Raw genomic sequence first — 26,897 nt, 5'->3', positions numbered from 1 at the left:
GTTATAATCCAATACTACTTTATTTGTTGTGTTGCTTAAATGGTCTAGCTTTGGTCAGCTCTTTCAGTTGGCTACCATGTCCCTTTAACATAGCTCAATCTTTTAAAATTTTATTTATTTATTTATGTATGTATGTATGTATCTATCTATCTATCTATTAATTTATTTTAGGACTTTTACTTTCTGGCACTACAAGATGTTCTGGCACTACAGATGCTCCTGTATATTTCCTGCCCCAGTCCTTGAATCAGCCACTTCTCCAAAGAGCCCTGATTCCTTTTAATGGAGAACAGTATTAGAAACTAAGATCTGGGCAGTAGGTGCACTCATTGTTATTGGGGTATTCTTCCTTCTAGGCCATCCCAACTGACAGAGTAAGGAAATATATGTGTGTATACTAACCCATATATATATATATATACACACATAACTTTAAATATTTATGTATGTAACATCTGTATCTAAATTAAGCTACACATGAGTTCATACTGATATTTCCAACTGTAATTCATTACCACTTGCATCTTTCTAGCCTCTTCCCCTTGATTATCTGTAAACTCCCAGTGCAACAGTGAGAAAGCTGGCTCCCAGAATCTGCCATCCATTTACTTAATTGTTCAGTTCATATATATATGTATATATTTTAAATATATACATTATATATATGTGTGTATATATATACACATATATATAAAATTCAGAATTGTTAACTTATACCCCATGGGTACAGAACTTTTTCAACTAGAGTACAGTGCTGATGTAAAATTCCTTTTGCATTTAATTTTACAGACTCCACTCGTTTCCAAAATTACTTAGGTCTGGGACTTCCCTGGTGGTCCAGTGGTAAGGAATCTGCCTTCCAATGCAGGTATGAGGGTTCGGTCCCTGGTTAGGGAACTAAGTTCCCACATGCCTTGGGGAAACTAAGCCCATATGCCACAACTTCTGAGTTCACGAACCTCAACCAGAGAGCCCACATGCTGCAAACTACAGAGTCCATGCACTCTGGAGCCCATGCGCCACAACTAGAGAAGGGAAAACCTGCACACCACAACTAGAGAGAAGCCCAAGTGCTACAACGAAAAGATCCCACATGCCTCAACAAAGATCCTGTGTGCCTGCAATTAAGACCCGACACAACCAAAATTTAATTAATTAATTAAAAAAATTACTCAGGTCAGTAACTCTTTCCCCACCCCCTTCAGTGAGGTTGTTTCATAGATTTATAATATAGTTAGATTATTTTGTCCTAACCTTTATTCCATCTTGGGATCCTCCAATCTCTTAACTTACTTTAAAATATTGTATATATTAAGGTTCTATGGGTTATATGCATAGTATCATACACCTACCATCACAGTATTATACAAAATGGTTTCACCACTGTAAAATATCCTCTGTGCTTTATCTGTTCGACCCTCCTCCCCATTGAATCCCTACTGATCTCTACTAATTTATTTTATGGATCTATAGTTTTGCCTTTTCTAGAATGTCCTATAAATAGAATCATATAGTTTGTAGCCTCTCAGACCTGATTCTTTCACTTAGCAATATACATGCAAGATTCATCCATGTCTTTGCTTAACTTGATAGCTCATCTCTTTAAAAAAATTTTTCTGTTTTAAATGTAGTAGAATACACAAAACATAAGTTACCATCTTAACCATTTTTAAGCACACTTAGTGGTATTAAGTATATTTATATTGTTGTGCATTTCACCATCCATCTCCAGAACTCATTATCTTGCAAAACTAAAACTCTATGCCCATTAAACAATAACTCCCCATTCCTCCTTCACCCAGTCCCTGGCAATCAGCATTCTACTTTCTGTTTCTATGAATTTGACTACTCTAGGTCCCTCATATAAGTAGGATATCACAGTATTTGTCTTTTTGTGACTAGCGTATTTCACTTAATGTTCTCAAGGTTCATCCAACTTGTAGCATGTGTCAGAATTACCTGCCTTTTTAAGGCTGAATAATATTCCACTGTATGTTTATACCACATTTTGCTTATCCATTCATCTGTCAATGGCCATTTGGGTTGCTTCCACCTTTTGGCTATTGTGAATAGCTCATCCCTTTGTCTCACTGAATAGTATTCCACTGAATGGGTGTTTCCATTTAGTTTGATTTTTGTTTTTCAATTGCAGTCCTTTTACCTTATGACAGAGGCATGAATCCGTGGAGGCTGAGCTGGAGGATGATCTAAATAACAGAGACCATGATCCTTTCACCATTTCTTCTCCTTTCTGATAGTGATTCACATCCTTGAACCAGGCTTGGGGACTCAGCTCTCTCTTAGGATGGCTTCTTTCCTAAGATACTCCAGCAGCTACATATAAATAGAGTCCTGAAGTCCTGCTCCATCAGTCCTCCAGAAACGCTTGAATCCTAAAGATGTATAGCATAGGCTCCAGCTGGGACCCCTGCTAGACAGAGAAAATGGAAACACAAAGCAGGACTCATTCCTCAGTGGCTGTTATAAACCAAATTGTGTGCCCCCGCCCCCCCAAAAAAATTCATATGTTGAAGCCCTAACCCCCAAGTGTGACTATATTTGGAGACAGGATCTTCAGGGAGGTAGTTAAGGTTAAATGAGATCAAAAGACTGGACCCCTAATCTGACAGGACTGCTGTCCTTTTAAGAAGAGCAGAAGACACCAAAGATCTCTCTCTTTCTCAGTGAGAGCACAGAGGAAACTGACGTGAGAACAGATTGAAAAGGCCACAAGACAGGAAGAGAGATCGCACCAGAAATTAACCCTGGCACCATGATCTTGGGCTTTCAGTTTCCAGAATTGTAAGAAAATACAGACATCAGTTGTTTAAGCCACCTTGTCTGTGGTATTTTGTAATGTCAGTCATAGCAGACTAATACATTGGCAGGACTGCATCTAATACTCAATCTGATTCCAATATCAGAGTTCTTTCCATTCAGAAACATTGTGCCTTATATGCTTGCTTTCTTTCTTTCTTCCTTTTTTTCTTTCTATCAGTTTACTAATGAGTTATTTTAAAAAACCAAACCAAACCAAAACATATATGCTGAACCTGTGTTTCCCAGACAGATTGCAGGGATGGTACTTGTGCTAGCTCCTAATCCCTTTCATATACTCTGGGATGATCAGAGAATCAGATCCATCCGTGTCTTCAGACTATAGATGTCAGTTTCCAGCACCGATGATACATTGTACAACATTGACATTAGCAAGCCCTGATTTTCTGCTGCCATGATGGACTGAGATGAAAAGACTTCCCTGCTCCCAGTCTCTATTTTTCTAAAAACAGGGAATCTTATTTTATTTTTTAAATCTGAAGCTATCTCTTTTTCCCTCAGATATGTTTTACTTTCACTGAAATTCACAAAAACAAAGTTCTAATAATTCTACATCAATGACAAAATTTATATTTATTAATTATTGGAGATTGTCATATTGAATTCTAATAAGTTACAGAAACATTGCTTTTCTTTTCTTCTGTTAGAAAAATTTGAAAATAGAGATCCTCACCTCCCCCACCCCCCCCAAGATAACAGATCACAGGACCTGAACACTTCAGCTGTTTATAAGTTATCAATACTTTTTTGTTTAGAATAAACATAGAGTCCCTCCATCAGGAAGCACACAGGAGGCTCCTAGATAGCTTCCTCCACAAGAGGGCAGACAGCAGTATCAAGCAGTATCAGCATTATTTCATCTTGTGGAACTGAAAACCACAGCCACAGAAAGATAGAGAAAATGAAAAAGCAAAGGACTTTGTACCAGATGAAGGGACAGGATAAAGCCCCAGAAAAACAATGAAATGAAGAGGAGATAGGCTCCCTTCCAGAAAAAGAATTCAGAATAATGATAGTGAAGATGATCCAGGACTTTGAAAAAAGACTGGATGCAAAGATCAAAAAGTTTACCAAAGACCTAGAAGAATTAAAGAGCAAACCAAACATACATATGCAACACAATAACGGAAATGAAAAATACACTAGAAGGAACCAATAGCAGATTAACTGAGGCAGAAGGGTGAATAAGTGACCTGGAAGACAGAATGGTGATCATCACTGATGAGGAAAAGAATAAAGAAAAAAAGAATGAAAAGAACTGAAGACAGCCTAAGAGACCTCTGGGACAATGTTAAACACACCAACATTCACATTATAGGGTTCCCAGAAGGAGAAGAGAGAGAGAAAGGACCTGAGAAAATACTGGAAGAGATTATAGTTGAAAACTTCCCTAACATGGGAAAGGAAATAGCTACCCAAGTCCAGGAAGTGCAGAGAGTCCCAGGCAGGATAAATCCAAGGAGAAACACGCCAAGACATATATTAGTCAAGTTGACAAAAATTAAAGACAGAGAAATGTTATTAAAAGCAACAAGGGAAAAACAACAAATAACATACAAGGGAACTCCCATAAGGTTGACAGCTGATTTCTCAGCAGAAACTCTGCAAGCCAGAAGGGAGTGGCATGATATATTTCAAGTTATGAAAGGGAAGAACCTACAACCAAGAATACTCTACCCAGCAAGGATCTCATTCAGATTCGAGGGAGAAATCTAAAGCTTTACAGACAAGCAAAAGCTAAGAGAATTCAGCACCACCAAACCAGCCCTCCAACAAATGCTAAAGGAACTTCTTTAAGTGGGAAACAAGAGAGGAAAAGGACCTACAAAAACAACAACAAAAGGACCTACAAAAACAACAACAAAAGGACCTACAACAACAACAACAACCTACAAAAACAACAAATGGTAATAGGAACATACATATCGACAATTACCTTGAATGTAAATGGACTAAATGCACCAACCAGAAGACAAAGACTGGCTGAACGGACCCAAAAACAAGACCCATATATATGCTGTCTCCAAGAGACCCACTTCAGACCTAGGGACACATACAGACGGAAAGTGAGGGGATGGAAAAAGATATTCCATGCAAATGAAAATCAAAAGAAAGCTGGAGTAGCAATACTCATATCAGATAAAATAGACTTTAAAATAAAAAATGTTACAAGAGACAAGAAAGGACATTACATAAAGATCAAGGGATCAATCCAAGAAGAGGAGATAACAATTATAAATATATATGCACCCAATTTAGGAGCACCTCAATACATAAGGCAAATGCTAACAACTATGAAAGATGAAATGCAAGGCAGAAATAGAGACACAGGTGTAGAGAACAAACACATGGACACCAAGTGGGGAAAGTGGGGAGGGTTGGGGGGGGATGAATTGGGAGATTGGGACACCAAATTGTACACTCTAAATATATGCTGTTTATTGTCTGTTAAAAAATAAATAAATAAAGATAACATTTTAAAAAAAATAATAAAATAAAATAAACATAAAATTTGATGAAACTTCCCTCCACACAATGGGAAAAGAGCAACTTTACAGCAAAGAAACCTGGCAGACACTACTTTTATCAGGAGCTCAAAAGTAATTAACCTCTACACAAAAATAAACTCCAAATGGATTAAAGACCTACATGTAAGGCCAGACACTATAAAACTCCTAGAGGAAAACATAGGCAGAACACTCTATGACATACATCAAAGCAAGATCCTTTTTGACCCACCTCCTAGAATCAGGGAAATAAAATCAAGAATAAACGAATGGGACCTCATGAAACTTAAAAGCTTTTGCACAGCAAAAGAAACCATAAACAAGACTAAAAGGCAACCCTCAGAATGGGAAAAAATAATTGCCTATGAAACAACGGACAAAGGATTAACCTCCAAAATATACAAGCAGCTCATGAAGCTTAATACCAAAAAAGCAAATAACCCAATCCACAAATGGGCAGAAGACCTAAATAGACATTTTGCCAAAGAAGACATACAGATGGCCAACACACACATGAAAAGATGCTCAACATCACTCATCATCAGAGAAATGCAAGTCAAAGCCACAATGAGGTATCACCTCACACCAGTCAGAATGGCCATCATCATAAAGTCTGGAAACCACAAATATTGGAGAGGGTGTGGAGAAAAGGGAACTCTCCTGCACTGTTGGTGGGAATGTAAGTTGGTACAGCCACTATGGAAAACAATTTGGAGGTTCCTTCAAAAACTACAAATAGAACTACCATATGATCCAGTAATCCCACTCCTGGGCATATACCCAAAGAAAACCATCATCCCAAAAGAAACTTGTACCATAATGTTTATTGCAGCACTATTTACAATAGCCAGGACATGGAAGCAACCGAAATGCCCATCAACAAATGAATGGATACAGAAGATGTGGCATATATATACAATGGAATATTACTCAGCTATAAAAAGGGATGAGATGGAGCTATATGTAATGAGGTGGATAGAACTACAATCTGTCATACAGAGTGAAGTAAGTCAGAAAGAGAAGGACAAATATTGTATGCTAACTCACATATACGGAATCTAAAAATGGTACTGATGAACTCAGTGACAAGAACAAGGATGCAGATACAGAGAATGGACTGGAGAACTCGAGGTATGGGAGGGGGCGGGGGGTGAAGGGGAAACTGAGACGAAGCGAGAGAGTAGCACAGGCATATATATACTACCAACTGTAAAATAGTCAGTGGGAAGTTGTTGTATAACAAAGAGAGTCCAACTCGAGGATGGAAGATGCCTTAGAGGACTGGGGCGGGGAGGGTGGGGGGGGACTCAAGGGGGGGAGTCAAGGAAGGGAGGGAATACGGGGATATGTGTATAAAAACAGATGATTGAACCTGGTGTACCCCCAAAAAAATAAAAAATAAAAATAAAAAAATTAAAAAAAAAAAAGTAACCTCAGTAATGGGACAAATTGAAATCATGTCATCTTATAGGATACAATGAGAAGACCATCCCATCACTTTTGTGGTATTCCTATCAAAGTTACATAACCTGAAACTAATATCTAGGCAACATCAGATAAACCCAAATTCAGAAAGGTACTACAAAATAACTGACCTGTAATCCTCAAAATTGCCAAGGTCATGAAAGTCAAGGAAAGACTGAGGAACTTTTCCAGACTGAAGGAGGTTAATGAGACATAATGACTAAATGCAATGCATGATTCAGAACTGAGTCCTTTAGCTGTAAAGGACAGTGTTGGGACTCTTGGCCAAACTTGAATGGAGTCTGAGGAATAGATAGTAGAAATATAATAATGTTAATTTCCTGATTTAGATGATCTTATTGTGTTTACATACGAGAATGTTGTTGTTTGAGGAAATAAATACTAAAATATTTGGGTTAATGGGACATCACAATAATATCAGCAACTTGCTTTCAAATGGTTCAGGAAAAAACAGTTCTTTGTATATACTTGCAAATTTTCTGTAAGCTTGAGATTGTTACAAAATAATTGTCTTTAATGTAATGACTCAAATCTCTTCCTTAACCTTCAGAGTTTTAAAGTTTCTGTCGCTGATAACATCAAGCCAAAGGACTTGCCTTTAGAAGCTCTTAAACATCCCATCTCCCCCTCTATTTACAGATGCCCCTGTAACATAATTCTAAATTTTGGTGAGGTTTTTTTCCCTCTTCGTTTCTCTTTATCATGTGTGAGGCCTCAGTGCAAAACTCATTATTATATAACTTTCATCTGCTTTAACTCCATTTTTGTATATTAACCTTTCTTAAGCACGAACTATGTGCTGGCCATGTACTAAGTACTTTTTAGTACTTAACCAGTACAGCATTATCTCATTTAACCTTGATGTTTTGCTACTTCCCTATTCACACCCCAGCCTAGAGTACCCCTGGGCTTTCTTGCTAGGATTTTACAAAGCACAATGCCTCTGTCTCTCTTTCCTTTCTCTTGACCTTTTAGCTCCTACTTATCCTAAAGGGATCGGCTAGAAAGACTCTTCTTCCAAGGAGCCTTTCCTTAAGTCTGAGTAGCAGCCCCTTCCCTGTGCTCCTACAGAGTAATGTCCTCTTTTAACCATAGTAGTTTTACACTATATTTTAGTTTTTCTTCCCTCTTCTGTTCCCTCTTGTATGCTAGGTAAAATCAAGGACTACATCTTCACTGTTATTTCACCAAAGCTAACAGGGTATGTTACACTGAGTAGGTCCTCAAAAAAAAAAAATTTTTATTGAGTGAATGATTTAATGTATAAGCAAGAGAGACTAGATGACTGGTCTCTACTGAGGGTATCACCTTGATGAATTCACCATAATCTAGGGTTATCTCTCAGTGTTGCAGGTCTAAAAACACAATTGGATCAGTATCCAGAGTTGAGGTCTCTCTTCTACTAAAGTTAAACTTTATCACACTACTAAAGTTTAATAAAGGCCTAAAGGAATCAAATAAAGGGGTTCTCACTTACCTAACATAGAAATAATAAATAGAATATCAGAAATACTAATGATTAAATGTATTGAAACATATCAAATATATAAAAACCCATGAGTTCATTACAGGAACAAGGTAATTAGTCATAATTAAAGGCTGCTGGGGCACTAACTCATTATGCTGAATATTAATAAAGGAAATTGAGTAAATCCTGGATTTCCTTTACAAGCTGTATTTTACAATTATCAAACAGTTACTAAGGGAAAATTCTTCTTTACAAAAGAAATTCAGCTGATAAAGGAAGAGGAATGAAGGATTCACAAAATCACCGATTTTCAACCCCTAATAAATTGAGCTACACAGTTAATGGATACTAGAAAGTGGAAGATTAATGGTATATTTATAACCCCCTTGATCAATCTCAGTATTACCAAAAGTAGAACAACTATACATTATATGCCTTAAGTACACAGCAACACTTATGAAGTATTTTGCCTTAAAAAATAGAAAAACTAAATTTAATCAAACATTTAAATGTAGCTACCAGTTTAAAGCAAATGCAAGGGATAGAGGAAAAATTTAAATGACACCATGTAGAAGCAATCAGCCAAATCCAGAATGTGGGACATTTTATAGAACAAATGACTTGATTTCTCCAATAAATCAACAACATATATTTTAAAAGGGGGTGGGCGCAGGGATTGCTATAGGCTAAAGAAAACTAAGAGGCACAATAATTTTTAATTATTTTAATGGGTTTTGTTTGGATCTTAAACCAAAAGACATGTTTTTAGTCAACTGGAGGAATGTGAATTTGGACTGGGTATTAAATGATATTTAGAAAGTATTGTTAATTTGTTACATGTGATAATAACATGGTAGTTACTTTTAAAAATATATATATCCATTAGGGATGCAGCCTAAAGTATTTATGTGTAAAAGGATGTTTCAGTCAGGTTTCTAGCAGAAAACAATAGTACGATCAAATCATGTAATTTAAAGAGAATTTAATACAAAGGATCCTTTTCAAAGATGTAGGAAGACTGTAGGGAAACTAGAAGGGATAACACAGTACCCTGGACTAGTAACAACAACTGTTAACACCCCTAGGCCTAGGGGTGAGGAAAGGGTGTGGTTATCAGAACCCAGACACAGAGAAGTCTTGTGACAAGAAGTCGTGACATTTGGTTGAAGGATACACCTGGCTGCCACAAACCCTCAGAAAGGGAGCCAGAGGAATAGTACCTCAAGGTATTAAGCTCCTGGTGATGCTCCCCATGAGCAGAGCCCAACTAGATGCTACTGGGTAAGGAAGTCCTTTACCTACATTCCATACAGATAAGCCTCAAGGGAATCAGAGCAGGGATGAGAAGTAGAGAAAGAGTGGACTGGCAGGGGGACACAAGAGATATCCAGGAAAAAGGACAAGATGTGTAGAATTTGCTTTGCAATACTCCATGCTCCTCCCCACCAAAACTTTGAATAAATGAAACAAAATTGGCAGAGTATCGATAATCACTGAAGAGCAGAGTGAAAACTACATAGGAATTTACTATACTACTCCCTGCACTTTTGTATATGTTAGGAAATTTTCATAATAAAAAGTTAAAAAAAGACTTAGTTCCTTAAGCATGAATTGAAATATCATTTCATTATTTAATGTAAATTATATTCTTTCCTTGTAGTTGAAATTCTTGTATCCTCTCTCCAAGGCCTCTTTTTCCTGGTACTAAGAAGCATGGGGGGCTTCCTAGGTGGCACAGTGGTTAAGAATCCGCCTGCCAATGCAGGAGACATGGGTTCGATCCCTGCTCCAGGAAGATACCACATGCTGTGGAGCAACTAAGCCCATGTGCCACAACTATTGAGCCTGCACTTTACAGCCCATAAGCCACAACTATTGAGCCCATGTGCCACAACTACTGAAGCCCACATGCCTAGAGCCCGTGCTCTGCAACAAGAGAAGCCACGGCAATGAGGAACTCACACACCACAACAAGTAGTAGCTCACCGCAACTAGAGAAAGACTGCATGCAGCACTGAAGACCCAACACAGACAATAAATAAATAAATAAATTTATTAAAAAAAAAAAAGCAGCAGCATATGAAGTCAAATTAGTACATAGCACAAAATAAGAGCAAAAAGAAAAAGACAATCTACAGGGCTTTTTCAAACAAGCCAACTTCTGTAAAAATCTGATCTTATCCATTATATGTTCATTCAATTAGTCCAAATTTAAAGTATTGGTGATGCCTTACAATAATTTTAATTTACCTGCACTCTTCTTCTTCCACCATATTAAATGATATCTTCTCTATTTTTTTTAATCCTCTCTTGACCTACATAAAGCAAGGCTAATAATATCCAATTTTGGCAAAAAGTAGTGCTCAATAAACATCACATATTATTAAAAGATTGTGTTATGGAGGCAGACTGTGTCTTATTAATGTCTGTGGCTCAACAAATATTTTTTAAACTAAAATTAGAATTAACAGCAAGATAGGGAATTCCCTGATGGTCCAGTGGTTAGGACTTGGAGCTTTCACTGCTGGGCCTAGATTCAACCCCTGGTCAGGGAACTAAGATCCCAAACAAGCAGCATGGCACAGCCAAAGGGGAAAAAAAGAAAAAGAAAGAAGAAGAAGAAGGAAGGAAGGAAGGAAGGAAGAAAAGGAAAAGAAAAACCAGGAAGATAGACTAGTTTTGATAATGTATCACTGAGGTAGGAGCAAAAAGATTTCACAAAAAATTAATTGATTATATATGATAGAGCACTAGATAAGTATCTTCCATTTTAGCATCCGTTAATTGCTATGGACCTCTCTAAAGTTGTTTTGGGTTTCCTCTCCACATAGGAAGCAGTGTATATAATAATAAAACATAACTGTTTCATATTATATTTAAATAATTCATGGCAACGATTATAGAGACAGTTACATTATAAATTTAGGACTTCATTTCTAAGAATCATCACTCAAAACATCTATCGATAATTTGTGATGGTTACACAACCTTGCAAATATAATAAAACCACTAAATTGTACACTTTAAAAGGGTGAATTTTATGGTATGTGAATTACATCTCAATAAAAAAACATTTGTAACAACTCTTTACAAAGCACTTCATCTTTAGTGTCTCATTCAATCTTCACAACAAAACCCTACGTTAGTTATTTACCATAATATTATGATGAGGAAACTGAAGCTCAGAGAAGTTTAATGATTTAACGATTTCCTCAAGACCTCACAGTAAGTACGGTGTAAAATGCAAACCCTCATTTTCAAATGCTAAATCCAGTGCTTTCACTAAACCTAGTATTATGTACTTCCTGCTTCTCGGAAACAGATATCTCTGTAATGCATAAAAGCAAAGTTGTTAAAATGGGGCCAACATTGCTGAGGAAGCCAGACTCTCCTAATCTTCCAAACTACAGAAGAGTTGTTCTTCCTCATGAAGACACTGGTCTTGGAACTGGAATTTTGAGATCTGGGTTTGCAAGATGCAGCTCTGTCACCCATACCAACAAACATTTATACTGAAGGAAATGGGGTGGATTAATTAGTGATTTCTTGTTTCTGAAAACAGAGATTCATGTGATGTGAAATAATCACAAGTAATTAATTGGGTTTATTTTGGTCTCGTTCTTTAGTTGAAACAATGACCAAAGTCCTTTTAATGACAATGTATATTATAATGTTATTGAAATTTCTAATCAAAGTCCAAAAGACTGTAACAAGGAACAGCTAAATCGGACTCCATGTTGGATCTGTTTCTTTGACTTTAACCTTTGCTTTTCATTGCTTTTGTTATTATAATCATACATAATGGCCTGCCCCAGAGAACCCTGCCCACATGTGAATGGCTGCAGAAAAGAAGAAATTAACACATCCCCCTCCCTGAGACTAGTCATTCCAAGAGATGTTTTGCAAGACTGATAGGCCCTTTTACTTTACTTACCCATGCCTTTCCCTCTCTATTTTGCCTTTTTACTTTACTTCCTTACCACCTCTCCCTCTCTAATTCTGTAAAACAAACTGACATCCAGACCCTGATAAGATGGTTTTTTGGAGACACTAGTCTGCCATCTTCTCGGTCTGCTGGCTTTCCAAATAAAGTCGTGTTCGTTGCCTCAACACCTGTTTCTGATTCATTGGCCTGTCATGTGGTGAGCAGAGTGAGCTTGGACTCAGTAACAAGACTAGTTTTCTACACGGCTCATGCTAGTAAAAGTGAATTATCAGCACAGCAGTAAACAAAATATACTCACATTAACTAATACTCAAGTGACTTCTGGTAAAGGGGAGCAATGAAAGAGTTACACTCACAGGACTGACTTAAAAGCAACCTCTTTCAATAGCAGTGACCAAACAATAGTTTTAATTTACTCTAAATTTTTTCCTGGTCAGGCACCAACACAGGAAAGAGGAAAGGACTTCATCTTTCTACATAGTTTGTGTGTTTTCTGAAAGAATTTATTTTTTTTTTAATTCAGAGAATGTCTATTGGCACCACAGAAAACTTGGGAGTTATAAAGAGAACTTTCATTAGCTATATATAAGAGGACAAATTGAGATTGGGGAGGAAAGCTGAGGAGAATCAGCAAGAATGATAGGGACAGGGCTTCCCTGGTTGCACAGTGGTTAAGAATTCACCTGCCAATGCAGGGGACTCAGGTTCAATGCCTGGTCCAGGTAGATCCCACATGCCATGGAGCAAAAGCCTGTGTGCCATAACTACTGAGCCCATGTGCCGCAACTACTGAAGCCTGTGCACCTAGAGCCTGTGCTCTGCAACAAGAGAAGCCACCGCAATGAGAAGCCTGCACACTGCAATGAAGACTAGCCCCTGCTCACTGCAACTAGAGAAAGACTGCATGCAGTAACAAAGACTCAACATAGCCAATAAATAAAAATAAATAATTTTTTAAAAAAATGATAGGGATAGAGTAAAGGGACAAAGTAGATAATTAAATAGTTAACTCCACTAGGGGATTGTAAGTAAAGAAAAAGTATGGGAGACCCCGTAAGTTAATGATCACTCAAGAAAGCAGGCTTGCTCAGCAATAAAACTATGCAAGGGAAGCCCGAGACATACCCCAAAACAACAGAACAATGGTGGCATGAGACTCACACCCTGCCCAGTGAGCTCAGTAAGTTAATGACCCCTAGGACATGCTCTCTGCACACATTAAAAGATATAATTTATGGAAAGGTGACATTTCAAAGTGAAAGACCCTCATTGTACCAAGACCTGAAATAATTTTTCCATAGTGCCATGACAGTCCTGGCTTGACTATGTAGGGAAAAGAAAACTCCCCTGCCCAATCTAGAGGTGGAGGAGCTGATGATGGAAGCTTGATGGGCTACTCAAGAATGAGGCAGGAGGTGGTTTTCTCCCTCTCCCCACTTTTCCTTTGATTATAAAATTGTAGCCCACTAAAGTTCTCTGGGCACCCCCACGCTCTCCCCCAACCACTTGCACAAGCGTCCTATTCTAATAAATCACTTCTTATCTAACAGTTTGCCTCTGGCTGAATTCTTTCTCTCTGAAACATGAAGGACCCAAGCTCCTTAGAGCCCCCCCCGCCCCCCAAATGCCACCTAGCAGTTTCAAGAACACCTTCCAAGTGCTTAAAGCTCGGGCTAATTATTCCTTTCATTTTTAGTTCTTCTCTCACTTCTCTCCAGCCCTAAGAAATGTGGACTTGTGCTCAACAGAGCCCAAGGGAGGCAGCACTGAGGCTAGAGAGTGCTAAGGCATTTGCACCCCTCTCCCCCCAACGAAACCATGACACCCATTCCATCAGCAGAAAACCACAATAGGTTCAAGGTGTGAGGAATCCCTGACATAGTCTCCCAGCGGCAGCCACAGTGGGCCACCCCAGGTGGGCGAGCTCGGGAGTGCGTCGTTGTGGCAAGGCCTGCTCTTTCAACTTTAAGCTAGCACTTCTTGAACGCTTCTGGTCAGCTAGGCTCTGTGCTACGTGCCTTTCACGCTTTTTAAAACAAATCGATGAGGTGGATCGAGTGACCTACAACTCTGTGAGGTAATCTTGACAGGCAGGTGAAAATAACTAAGGCTCAAAGAGACCAGTCGCCCGCCCTTCTTCACACAGGTCAAGCCCTGGTTCGATCTGAAATCTATTCCCCCTAAACCACCACCCAGTCCCACCCCACCCCCACCCCCGGCCTCCGCGGGGCACCTCCGTCACTTCCCGTCTTCTCAGTCGCCCCACAAGTCACAAACGAGGTGATTGGCCTAGGTGATCTTTAGGGTCTTTCTATCTTGACGGCTTTACAGTTTCAGGAGCGGGGAAGGAAAACCCTCAAGGGCCTCACGTCAAAGCATCTGTCAAAACGCAGGAGGCGCGCGCCTCCCCGCTCCGCCCCGGGGGAACTGCGCCGCGCGTCGCCGGGGGTCCTAGAGTCCTAAGTCTAGCCTCCCGCAGAGAAGCGCGGGCCGCCGCGCGCATGCGCAGTGACCTTCGGACGCGCGCCGTGCCTCCACACCCTGCCCCACCCGCGCCTGCTTCCAGTCCCTGAGGGAAGCGGCGAGGGCGTGTGCATGTCCGGTTCCCGCTGACCGTTGGCCCCTCAGCCGGTGCCCTCGCAGAGCCTTTCTCGCCGCCTCTCGCCTCCCCTCCTCCCCGGCTCTGGTAACAACACCCTAGGGCAGAGCCGGGGAGGGGAGGAGACCTTCCGCGTGGCGCCCCCGGGGCCTCCGGCAAGTCTAGAGCCGGCCCGCCCCGAGGGGCGTGAGGAGGGGGCGGGGCTGAGGACTTAGGACTCCGGCCCTTAGACCTCCTCCTGCCGAGCCAGAGCAGGCAGCCCAGTCAAGTGTTGAGAGAGCCATGACGGCGCTACAGGGGCTCTGGCCCGAGATGCAGGACACCTGCACCTCTCTGGGGCTGATGCTGTCGGTCGTGCTGTTCGTGGGGCTGGCCCGCGTGGTCACCCAGCAGCAGCTGAACAGGCCGATGGCCAACGCCTTCGTCTTGGAGTTTCTGGGCACCTTCCAGCTTTGTTTCTGCACCCATGAGCTGCTACTGCTGAGCGAACAGGAACCCCTGCACCCCACCTGGCCGCTGACGCTAATCTACTTCTTTTCGTTGGTGCATGGCCTGACTCTGGTGGGCACCTCCAGCAACCCCTGCGGCGTGATGATGCAGATAATGCTGGGGGGAATGTCCGCTGAGACGGGTGCGATGAGGCTGCTAGCTCAGCTGATTGGTGCCCTATGCAGCAGGTACTGCATGGGCGCCCTGTGGAGCCTGGGACTGACCAAGTATCACGTCAGCGAGAGGAGCTTCGCTTGCAGGAATCCCATCCAAGTGGACTTGCCCAAAGCGTTCATCACAGAGGCCGTCTGCTCCTTTATCTTCCACAGTGCTTTGCTGCACTTCCAGGAGGTCCGAACCAAGCTTCGTATCCATCTGCTGTCAGCACTCATCACCTTTTTGGTCTATGCAGGTTTGTTATTCCCATAAAACACTTGGCACGTCCAGAGCTTCTGTGACTTGAAGCTCTAAATTCTTTGCTAAGATATACTTGAAGCCACTTATGCCTCTCCGATGTCAATATCGGTATCTCCGTAATTCTAATCATTTTGCAGCTCATTCTTTATCGATAGGGTCGAAATATTATTGATCCGCCATTCAATGCTTTTTTTTTTTTTTTTTTGACACCCAGAGAAAGCCACTTCTGTACTGAAACTGAGATCATGTGAGATATTGCCAAAGGTTCAAATATCCTACAAAGGGATTGTTGTAACGGTAGGGAGGAAAGATAACATCAGCTACCTCATACCAACTTGGTATAGATCCTTTCTGAGACTCACTGAAACGTGATACTGGGTTTCAAAAGTTCCATTTTAAAGCACAAGCTACCTGATCGGTTAATAGTAAGAGTGGGAAGTAGAAATTCTGTAGTTCTATTTCTACAAAATTACTTAAAGTCATTTCTTATTTCTGTAGTAATTCATCTTGAGTTATAACTGAACTTTTAATGGCCTGTCAAGAAAGATGTGTTTTAAAATCAAAACCTGCTTGAAATTAAAGATGCATTTTAAAAACAGGTAATTCTTGAGAATCTGTTGATTTCATGTAAACCATTTGTTTACCTTGACAGAGCTCAGATTTAGTGATAATCTGAATATTCTAAATGGGACAAGAAAATCCAAAGAAAAAGTTTAATGATGAAGTGTATCATTTTAAATGACCATAATAAAATATTTTCATTAGGACTATATCTGAATTATAAAATGTTTTGGAGGCAGGACTCTAATAAAAGGAATTATAAGAGTCTGTATTCTGCCCATTGAAAGGGAAACTATGAGTAGAAGCAAACTGTAAGATAAGGACTTAAACATATGCTTGACTTCCGAGGTAAAAATGAAAGACTTTCCAGTCCATTTCATATTCTTTAGATCTAGTACCATTCTTTTTGTAGAGGCAGATGGAAATAAATGGTATAGGAGAGAAGGGAGGATATATGTATATTTGAGGGGTTAGTGAGTAGTTGCTTATTAAAGTTTTAGGTTTGGGCTAAAGCAGAAACATCCCTTGCAAAAAGTTCTGCCAGTTTAGTTCTGTACTTACATAATTAGAAGTGGTAAGCATTTAAAATGTTTTAAATTAATAAAATGTTATACACAGTTCCTCCTCCCTCTGTTGATTATCCTTAAGTTGGTATTCTTCCTGTTTTTATACATATTTATAATTTCATAATACTGTATATAATATTAACCAATACCTATTTTATGTGACAAAGATTTTGAGAAGAGAAACAAGATAATAATTGAAGTTATACATAAATATAAGGAGAGTTATTGGAAAGAACCCATAAAATGACAATTTAAGGTGTCCAAAAATACCTGCTATTTTTCTTCCCCTCGCATTATTGACATCGATATTGCTGAAATGAGGAAACTCATTGGTGCGGGAGGGGGAGAGAGTGAAGGGATTACTAGAGCAGTGGTTCTCAACATTCTGTCTGCATTACAATCACCTGGGGAATGTTTTAAACACACCCATACCTGGGTGCAGAGATTAAGATTTAATTGCTGTGGGAAGGGGCCTAGGCAATAGTAGATTTTAAATTTTCCCAGGTGATCCCAATATGAAACCGGGGCTGCGAACCACTGCTCCAGTCTAGACTTTGCTGGCCAGTTCAGTAGCCACTAGCCACATGTGGTTATTTAGGTATAAATCAACTAAAATTAAATATTAGTTTATTTTAAGTCACTATAGCCACATTTCAAGTACTCAGTAGGTACATGTGGCTAGTGGGTAAAATACTGAACAGTGCTGGAGACTGTTTGCAGGGACAGTCCAACAATTATTTACTACTGTTACAGAAATTGATAATCTATTATGATCTTCCTTTTCTGCCAGATATAATGGAGATAAGAATATCCATTGGGCAACATGCCAAGCATGTAGGAAATTTATATGAGTTATCATGTTAATCCTTACAACAACCCACTGATGAATACATTCCCATTTTAAATAAGTGAGGCTCAGAAAAGTGAAATGACTTGTCCAAGGCCACACAGCTAGAATGTGCTGGAACCATGGTTCAAAGTGAAGCTAAAGCTTATACTCATTTCATTATCAGCATTTCTATAGCATGCTCCTCAAAAGTAGCAAAAATATATACATACAATTGAGTATTGTTCAGCCATGAAAAGGAATGAAGTTCTGAGGCATACTACGATAGGAATGAACCTTGAAAACATTATGCTAAGTAAAATAAGCCAGACACAAAGAGACAAATGTTATCTGGCTCCACTTAACGTGAAATATTCAGAATAGGTAAATTCAGAGTCAGAAAGTAGAATAGAAGTTACCATGGGTGGGGTAGCAGGGAGGAATAGGGACTTTTTGTTTAATGGGTATGGTTTCTTTTGGGGGTGATGGGAAAGTTTTGGAAATACTGGTGATGAGTGAACATTGTGACTGTAACTGATGCCATGAATATACACTTTTAAATGGTTAAAATGGCATATTTTATGTATATTTTACCATAACTTAAAAAAATTTTGTTACAAAAGAATTCTGTTTTGACAAACACTGGATTAAACAAATTTTCTAATTTATTGTTTATTGTGAAACTCCAAGAGGAGGATGTGGAACCGTTTTGTTTTGTTTTGTTTTGTTTATTTATTTATTTATTGGCTGCGTTGGGTCTTCCATGCTGCTCACGGGCTTTCCCTAGTTGAGGCAAGCAGAGGCTACTCTTCACTGTGGCGCACGGGCTTCTCACTGTAGTGGCCTCTCCCGTTTGCAGAGCACGAGCCCCAGGCACGTGGGCCTCAGCAGTTGTGGCACACAGGCTCAATAGTTGTGGCTCACAGGCTCTAGAATGCAGCCTCAATAGTTGTGGCGTACGGGCTTAGTTGCTCCTCAGCATGTGGGATCCTCCTGGAGCAGGGATCAAACCTGTGTCCCCTGCATTGGCAGGCAGATCCCTAACCACTGCACAACAGGGAAGTCCCTGGAACACAGTTTTTTAAACTTATGGAATCCTTTTGTCTAGGAGTATGTAGAAGAGAACATTCTTTGGGAAGTGCTGCACAAAGCCATATCACTCCCCATTATTTTCTATGGATATGTCATAACTTTAGATAAGAGTTACTCTAAATAGAGTGAACTGTTTTGGGACTAGCTGAGAGTGTGTCTTATCAGGCAGAAGTGAGGCTTTTGTAGGAGGGAGTTAAGAATGGATGGGGGACTTCCTAGGTTGCACAGTGGTTAAGAACCGCCTGCCAGTGCAGGGGACACAGGTTCGATCCTTGCCCCAGGAAGATACCACATGCCGCGGAGCAACCAAGCCCGTGTGCCACAACTATTGAGCCTGTGCTCTAGAGCCCGTGAGCCACAACTGTTGAGACCATGTGCCACAACTACTGAAGCCCATGCACCTAGAGCCCGTCCTCTGCCAACAATGAGGAGCCCACGCACCACAATGAAGAGTAGCCCCTGCTCGCCGCAACTAGAGAAAGCCTGTGTACAGAAACGAAGACCCAATGCAGCCAATAAATAAATAAATTTATATATATATATAAAAAGAATGGATAGGGAAGGAAAGGCAGGGGAAGCATCAGCTAAATCAGGCATCCTTACAAGTTACTTTGATATGTCTCTCTCTCTCTTTTTTTTTTTTTCCTAACTTCTAAGATACTATTAGTACTGGTTTGGCTAAGTTGCATGCTGGGATATTTCTTTAATCACTTGCATTTTGAGGACACCCAGAAGTCACTAATACAGGTCACATCAAAAAAAACTGATTATTTAAGATTACAGGACATAACTGTCCAGCAATGTAGCCACAGGCTCCTTGGATAGCCAGTGATCAAGCATCTGATTGTGTATTTATTGACTTAGCACCCTGCACTTTGATGTGCAGATGGAGGCCACTGATGTCATTACCACTTATCATGTATTTATTGACTTCCCAAATAAAGTGAAAAAAAGCTGTGATTTATTAACATATTAGAGCTATAAAACTATGAATGCAAATTTCAAGCAAATCTTCCTTAATTTAGGTTTTGGGAGAATTTGGCTCAATGACCAGGGTAAGAGATAACTGCAATCACTTTTTTTTTTTTTTTTTTTTTTTTTTGGCACATGGGCTTAGTTGCTCCACGGCATGTGGGATCTTCCTGGAGCAGGGATCAAACCCGTGTCCTCTGCATTGGCAGGCGGATTCTTAACCACTGCGCCACCTAGGAAGCCCTGCAATCACTTTTAAATTAATTACATATTGGGGAAAAATCTGTTATTTTACATATCCAAATAGGTTGTCTTTATTATTATATCCTGTTCATTTCCTTTATAGAACTTTTAATTATATACTCATTTTCTGATGTAATGCCTGTCTTCCTCCACCAGACAGTAAGCTTTATGAATACAGAAACTAAACTTGTTTTATTCATTAGAAGTTATAACCAGGACGTAGCATGGTTATACCTTATAGCATTTATTTAGTTGCCTTTTTTTTTTTGGTAATTGTATTTTTACTTCATTTCATTACTCCATTCAGGAGGTTTTGGTATTCTTCTTAGTCACGAAGAATTTGGGTAAGATTATTTGTCAAAGGAGAAGGGAACTAAGTCCTTTACATATGTTTGTTTTTAATACAATAACCATATGAAATAGGTGCCAATTTACAAATGAAAAACAGCTTCAAACAAAGATCCAAAACTTTTTTTTTTTTTTTTTCTTTGTCATGCCAGTATAATATAGTGGTTAAGAGCACAGTCCTGGAGTTGGACTGTGTCCTTAGGAGAGATAATTTAGGTCTGTTTCCTCATCTTTAAAATGGAGAATGATACTATCTATCTCTTCAGACTATTATGAAGAATAGAGTAATGTACTGCAGGTTCTTCCCATAATATCTGGCACAAATGTTCTCATCACTGGAAAGGCCTAGCTTCCATTATAAATTAGTTAATTGACATTCTAACTTTTACATGAGTCTTACATGATTTTAACTGGTGTTATTCTGTCACAGAGAATTTGATTCCCTTTAGGAGTATTGAGAAACATTAGTGCCTGTCATTACCAGATTTGGCACTCAGTCTTTGACTGTGGTACTTTCACTAAGGTCATACTGTCCCCTAAGACACTTGGCAGTCAGCCAGCTGGATCTCCCTGTTGATACCTCTTCTTCAACATTTGTTACAGCTTCACCTCTCCAGACATCAATAAATAGAAACCTATTTTTCAAAGCCATTTTCTGTAAGTTCTGTGGCTGATGAATGATTCTTACTTTTTAAATAATTCACATTTAATTACACAATACATGAATGTGTTATTTTTGTAAAAAATGGAAATACTACCAATGAGACTTTTGATTGCCATCCTTCATGCCTGTCCCCTTTCCTTCCCTACCTGTTCTCACCAGTGTAGTCTTCTGTGCATGCATGTAGGTGTATCCTTCCAAACTCTGATGTGCATTTATTATACATATTGATAGGACCCTATAGAAACTATTATATATGTGTTCATGTTAACATGAAAGGTATCATACCTTACTTTCTGCAGTTTGCTTTTTTTAGTCGTGTGGTTCAATGATATTATCTTGGAGATCTACGTTAATAAAGAGATTTCTTTCAACACACGTTTTCAGCCTATCAGGTGTGAAATCTCACTAGTGAAATCTTATAAAAGGGTCATTTAATTTCCAGTTTTACTTCACTGCATTGTATAAAGACAGTTAACATGCTGTAGTGGCATAAATCCATGTAAAATTTGTGAAGATCTCTCGATCTGTTGCTGTGGCTGAGTCAGGCAGACAGGTGTGCCCAAGCTTAATGGAACAACCACCAGAAATGTCTCTACCTCAGGGATACAATTAGAGTATGTTTTGAAAAGCTGAACCATAGTTCTGGTGAGTACCATTGGACAGGCAGTCCAACCTCTTTTGCCTTTCCTTACTTGCTGTGTAGTCAAAACTATAAACTCCTGGGTCCCATCTCAGAGAGATCTTGGGTGCAGAGCTGGACCATGAATCCTGAAAAGCAGTCAACAGTTAGAATTTGTGCTTGTCTTTCACAACTACTCAGTTACTTCTTTTTTTATTTTTTTATTTTAAAAAATTTTGTAACCACTTTATTGAGATATAATTCACATACCATTCATAGTCACTTCTTCAGGGCTCTGCTGACAAGTAAAAATAGAATCAATGATAATGCTTTGGTCCATTTTACTTTTTGTTTTCAAAGCAAAGGTTACTTTTGCTCAAGAGGATCCTCAGGTATTGTACCCATTTTAAATGTATTTTCATTTTATTTTTATTATTATTCATTCATTTAAACTGATGAATGTTAAGAAGGGCAGCCAAATCTGTTTTATAAAACTGTAGGAACAATAATACAGTAGGTTAACTTTTGACGTACATTTTATAATATACTATAGGAAAAGCACTGGATTAAAATTCTTAATGTTCTTTTGTACCCCCTCCCCTGGCTTTTTTGCACCCTGGCATATTATCATCTATAATCTTTTTTTTCTTTAAATATTTACTTATTTATTTGGCTCTGTCGGGTGCTTGTTGTGGCACGTAGGATCCTCGTTGCCTCATGTGGGATCTTTTTAGTTGAGGCATGCAGGATTTAGTTCCCTGACCAGGGATCAAACCAGGCCCCTTCCTTTAGGAGCGCAAAGTCCCAACCACTGGACAACCAGGGAAGTCCCTATAATCTGTTTTTATACTCTATAATATGCCAGGTGATTCTGCAAATGAAGATTACAGAATAAGAATACTTAAATACCGAAAACAAAAGTTATATTGAGTAATCCCTATATTTCTAGTTGCAAGAAAATGTAAGATATATGGTTTGGTATCATTCTTTTTAAAATGTATTACAGGAAGAAGTCTAACAGGAGCTGTATTTAATCCAGCTTTGGCACTTTCACTACATTTCAAGTGTTTTGATGAAGCATTCCTTCAATTTTTTATAGTATATTGGCTGGCTCCTTCTTTAGGTAAGCATATTTTTATTTAATATGATTAAAAGATTAGAAGATTTTAAAATATGATATGGAATGTCACTGTAATGTCAATTTCCAAAGCCAGAGTAGGAACAAAAAAGAAAATGAAAAAGGTAGGAAATGTTACGCCGGAAATAACATTTTATTTTGTGCAGTATCCTTTAAAACTGCTATTATCTTCAAAGAAACAAAACTACCTAGTTAAGGATAGTCAGTTTGAGGTTTGATATCTCTTTAAGAAGCCCTCAGATACAAGGGCAAAAAAGTGAGGAGTGATTACTGCCATTAAAAAATAATCTTTTTTTTGCTAAAGGAATTTGTTTTTTCCAGTTTGTGAGCTCCAGATAAAATACTATTTAGTTCATTTGACTCATTTTGCTGAAGGGCATCTCGTGAAACAATGCAGAACTATAATAAATGTAGTTTTAAAATTTTGCACAAGTTGCATTCCTGTTATTTCTATCTAGTCAGATATGTAAAACTCCTCTTTTCAGATAGGTGAAATAACACAAAAAAGTTATAAAATAACTATAATCATGATATGCATTTTCTTATATAAGTTATCAGCATTTCTTGATTTTGTTTAGTCATCTGTTTTAAGCCTGACTATAATTTATAACTATAAATGAACATGAGGATAGCTGGCCTTCTGTTAGTTCATCCTTCTTTTTATCCGCAGTTCACATTTTGTTTCTTGTTGCTCATTTCTGTGAGAAAAAGGGGAGGGGGGGATACTTACAGGAGAGAACATAGACATAACAGGCTTGAATAGCCATCACACTTTACTCCTCCCACTCACCTTCCAATCCTTTCACTTAGGAATTTCCCTCACATTTAGTATCTGTTATGCTCAGTAATATTTATAGGCCTAAACATGAAGAATATCAGAGAAAACCTGGATATTAAAATGCTAATAATGGTAGCTTTCTTTCATCTATTGACTAGTGTTTCCCAATAACTTCTTTAAGATAAATTTTCTCTGATCCTGACTTTTAAGAAGTAAAAAAGGTCACTGAAGTTCATGAAGAAGTTAAAAAGGTCACTAATTGGACAGGTCTACTAATAGTTTTTTTTTTTTTTTTTTTTACTAATAGTTTTTATATGGAAAAATTCTCTTAATATGTCTTACTTGAAATGAACATACATTATTAACATTATATATTTGTTAATGTGTGCCAACTAAAATTTTAACAGTAGGCCCATGATACTAAGGAATTATATTATTCTCTACTTGAAAGAACACTAAAAAGTAGGCCTTTCCAAAAGAATTTTAAAAGAAAAAAGAAACAGAAATAGTTGACATTCTCTGTAAAAGGACCATGACTTTTTTTCTTTAAACACGTTTTCTAGCCTAAATCACTTGATAACTTCTTTCTGGGAGAACATACTAGAAAAAAAGTCTCATGACAGATAAAAAAAAGGAGCACTCACTTCTATGCCTTTAGAAAATATACAGCCCAGAGAGTACTTGGGTAGGAAAACAGACTATTCTCTTCATGATAGTGTGGTGCAAATAGGAAGATAACATTACTTGTTGCCATTACCAAAACATTTTAAAGAACCACTTATCCAAAAAACAATCCAAACACCCAAACAAAAAACAAATGTACTTTTATTTCTTTGTTTCCCAGTCAAGGGGGTCTTTTAAAAATGGAATTGGGATCAAACTTTTTTGCAATTATGTATGGCCCTAATTAGCTTGTTGAAAATATACATTCAAAGACTCTTCCTTTGTTGGCCTAAGGATCTCCTAGCTTTTTCTAAACAGACCCAAGTAAAACTTCTGTTCTAGTTTTTCATTTAAAGAGGCATGTTCCTATACTTCTTTAGAGGTTTGAGAATGAGAAACAATACAGAAATAATTCCGTAGATGTAGACAAAAGATATGTGACTAAATGGCAGTTTTTAGAATACTGAATTTTGGCTTGCCACTGAGTTCTGTCATACACTGAAATGACATTCCCATTGGGAAAAAAAAATGGCCTCAAATGAAATAAGGTCACTATTAAACTCTAAGAAGAATAAGAAAAATAAATTATATTTTTACAAGAATCATTCCGAGAGCTAAGTAAGAGATGAGGAGTCAAAGCAAACAAACACTGGGCAATGCCACAGGGTGAGACGAGAGAAGAGAGTAATCCCAAGATACCTATCTTCTTTCCCTTCTTGACCAAGCAGGGAGCAAACTATTCTTAGAAGACACAGTCCTTGTTCTTCTTGTTTCTTTTCATAGTGGAGATAATTCCTTTAAGGGGCCCTGCCATCTCCCCCAAATTAATAAAACGTTAGAAATGTGACAATAAGTATATAGAATTCTCTAGCTTACACATTTCATTTAATAAAAATTAGCAAATTCTGTTTGCTTCTATGAAACTGCAACAATTTTAAAAAGTTAAACGTAATGTCTTATTTTCTAGCTCTGACTTTATAAAGAAAATGTCAAATTTTGTGGATTAGTTAACAGATTGTTTCTGACTTTTAAAATCTAAAGCCTATGGTTGCAAAACAGACTCATCTTTCAAAAATATGTTAAGCTGTCCAAATGCTAGTCAAACCTTAAGGTTTCCTCTTGTTACCAAATAGGAGTAAAGTATCAGATCTGCATGTAACAAAAACACATTCTTAATCTAAGTTTAAAGTGATTTAGAGCTTCTAAGCCTATGTACCTTAAGATAAAAACATTAACCATTGCAGACATCTCTTTTAGACAGTGATTTGAATCTTGTGGCTAAGTCCCATTTGTCCCTATTTCCCATTGAAAAAGTTTAACTCTTAAATGTTTGAAAAAATTATATATATATGCTAGATTTATCTGGCGTGACCTCAAAAATGAAGATTTACTAATATGTGATTTTTTAAAAAACATTTAAGATTTAAAATGTCGATTGAAATTTTCTTTCACATACTTTGCTTATTAATACAGCTCCAAGAGCTATTAATGGTTGAGATTAAAATGGAGACCCAAGTCCAGAGTTTCTCACTCAGCAAATCAGTAATGGAGCCAGAACCAGAACTCTAGATCTTTCTATTTTATTTATCCTTTAAATTCATTGCTTAGATCCTACTGGTTTTTCCAAGTACATACTGTTTTTAAGAATTCATGGTTGAAGAAAAATAATGTGAGAATATTAGATTTTAAAAATCTACATGTTTCATATACCACTGATGTGGCTAATTCTTTTAAACACAGCTCTATAAATCTTTAGATATATAATTGTATATAATCTTAAATTATAACCACTGAATGATTATGAACTTCCTTAGAGATTGTTTTTTTTTACTTTACTGTATTTATCTTTCAGGTATATTGCTGATGATTTTGATGTTCAGTTTTTTCCTTCCATGGCTATATAACAACCATACAATTAATAAAAAGGAGTAACTATTCTAAAAGACTCAGTTACAGGACGGTCAAGCTGGATGTGATAAAGATTTTATCACCTAATATTCACACACTTGCTGCACTGGATTCGTCAATGTTATCTTCCTTTGAAGAAGCTGCCTTACTGGGACTTAAAAAAATTACTGTGAAAATGAGGTATCCTGTGTTTCTCAGTTAAGACTTGTTCCTTTGAGTGTGTATTAAATGCTGCTAGAAAGACTTTACATTAAATATAAATCTTAAGTGATAATTGTTAATTTTGATGAAAAAGAAATTGAGTACAGGGTGAGAAGGGAAGAGAAGGTGATGGTAGGACCAAGACAGGGTATGTGTATCATGTATCACCTGAATGAACAAGATTTTTAACCACAGTACAACCAGTCATGCTTACAAAACTGGAGAGGATACTTTTCAGCCACTACCTCACACAGTGATACCATCAGCAGTGTCAACTTTCAATAGGAAAGTTGCTTTTAGAAGTAGATTATATATCTACTCATACTCAAGGGGGTTTCCTGAATTTTAAACATATTCTAATCTACAATATTTTCTCTAAATAGACAATCTTACTAGCTTTAGCCAAACTGCCATTCTTTAATAGAATATAATAAGGCACTCATACAAAGTGTAAGCTTTTCACATTCTCATTTGATTGAACTGCTACCTTATGAAGTAGGTAGGGCATGTATTTTTAATCTCCATTTTACAGATAAGGAAACTAAGTCTAGAAGGGAGTTTTGTGCTCT

The 26,897-nt window shown here is 38.1% G+C and overlaps 2 protein-coding genes across 4 annotated transcripts in view; one reads left to right on the top strand and one right to left on the bottom strand.

Annotated features, from left to right (window-relative positions):
* Positions 1 to 867: 867 nt before the first annotated feature.
* Positions 868 to 26,897, bottom strand: part of CLNS1A (chloride nucleotide-sensitive channel 1A) — a 61,401-nt gene continuing 35,371 nt past the window's right edge. The window contains exon 6 of one of the 3 annotated variants that reach the window (XM_057748978.1): positions 868 to 2,431. In XM_057748978.1, the coding sequence (XP_057604961.1) occupies positions 2,394 to 2,431 (38 nt within the window). In that variant the 3' untranslated portion in view covers positions 868 to 2,393. Of the gene's footprint in view, positions 2,432 to 23,265; positions 23,477 to 26,897 lie in introns of those variants that run through there. The other 2 variants (XM_057748980.1, XM_057748979.1) reach the window with 2 other exon arrangements.
* AQP11 (aquaporin 11) lies at positions 14,799 to 26,401 on the top strand. Its single transcript, XM_057748981.1, has 3 exons — positions 14,799 to 15,744; positions 22,647 to 22,763; positions 26,072 to 26,401. Exons 1-3 carry the CDS (start codon positions 15,126 to 15,128, stop codon positions 26,149 to 26,151), a joined length of 816 nt encoding a protein of 271 aa, XP_057604964.1. The 5' UTR covers positions 14,799 to 15,125; the 3' UTR covers positions 26,152 to 26,401.

Source organism: Hippopotamus amphibius, chromosome 9 (assembly GCF_030028045.1).
Source record: "Hippopotamus amphibius kiboko isolate mHipAmp2 chromosome 9, mHipAmp2.hap2, whole genome shotgun sequence".
Classification (NCBI taxonomy): Eukaryota; Metazoa; Chordata; class Mammalia; order Artiodactyla; family Hippopotamidae; genus Hippopotamus; species Hippopotamus amphibius.
This window is presented reverse-complemented; position numbering and strand designations above follow the sequence as displayed.

What these genes read in the sequence shown, in the direction of transcription:
- AQP11 (XM_057748981.1), top strand. Translation starts at nt 15,126, where the DNA reads ATGACGGCGCTACAGGGGCTCTGGCCCGAGATGCAGGACACCTGCACC. An exon ending in CACCTTTTTGGTCTATGCAG is followed by an intron (nt 15,745 to 22,646) that starts GTTTGTTATTCC and finishes AATGTATTACAG; the next exon opens with GAAGAAGTCTAACAGGAGCT. An exon ending in TTGGCTGGCTCCTTCTTTAG is followed by an intron (nt 22,764 to 26,071) that starts GTAAGCATATTT and finishes TTTATCTTTCAG; the next exon opens with GTATATTGCTGATGATTTTG.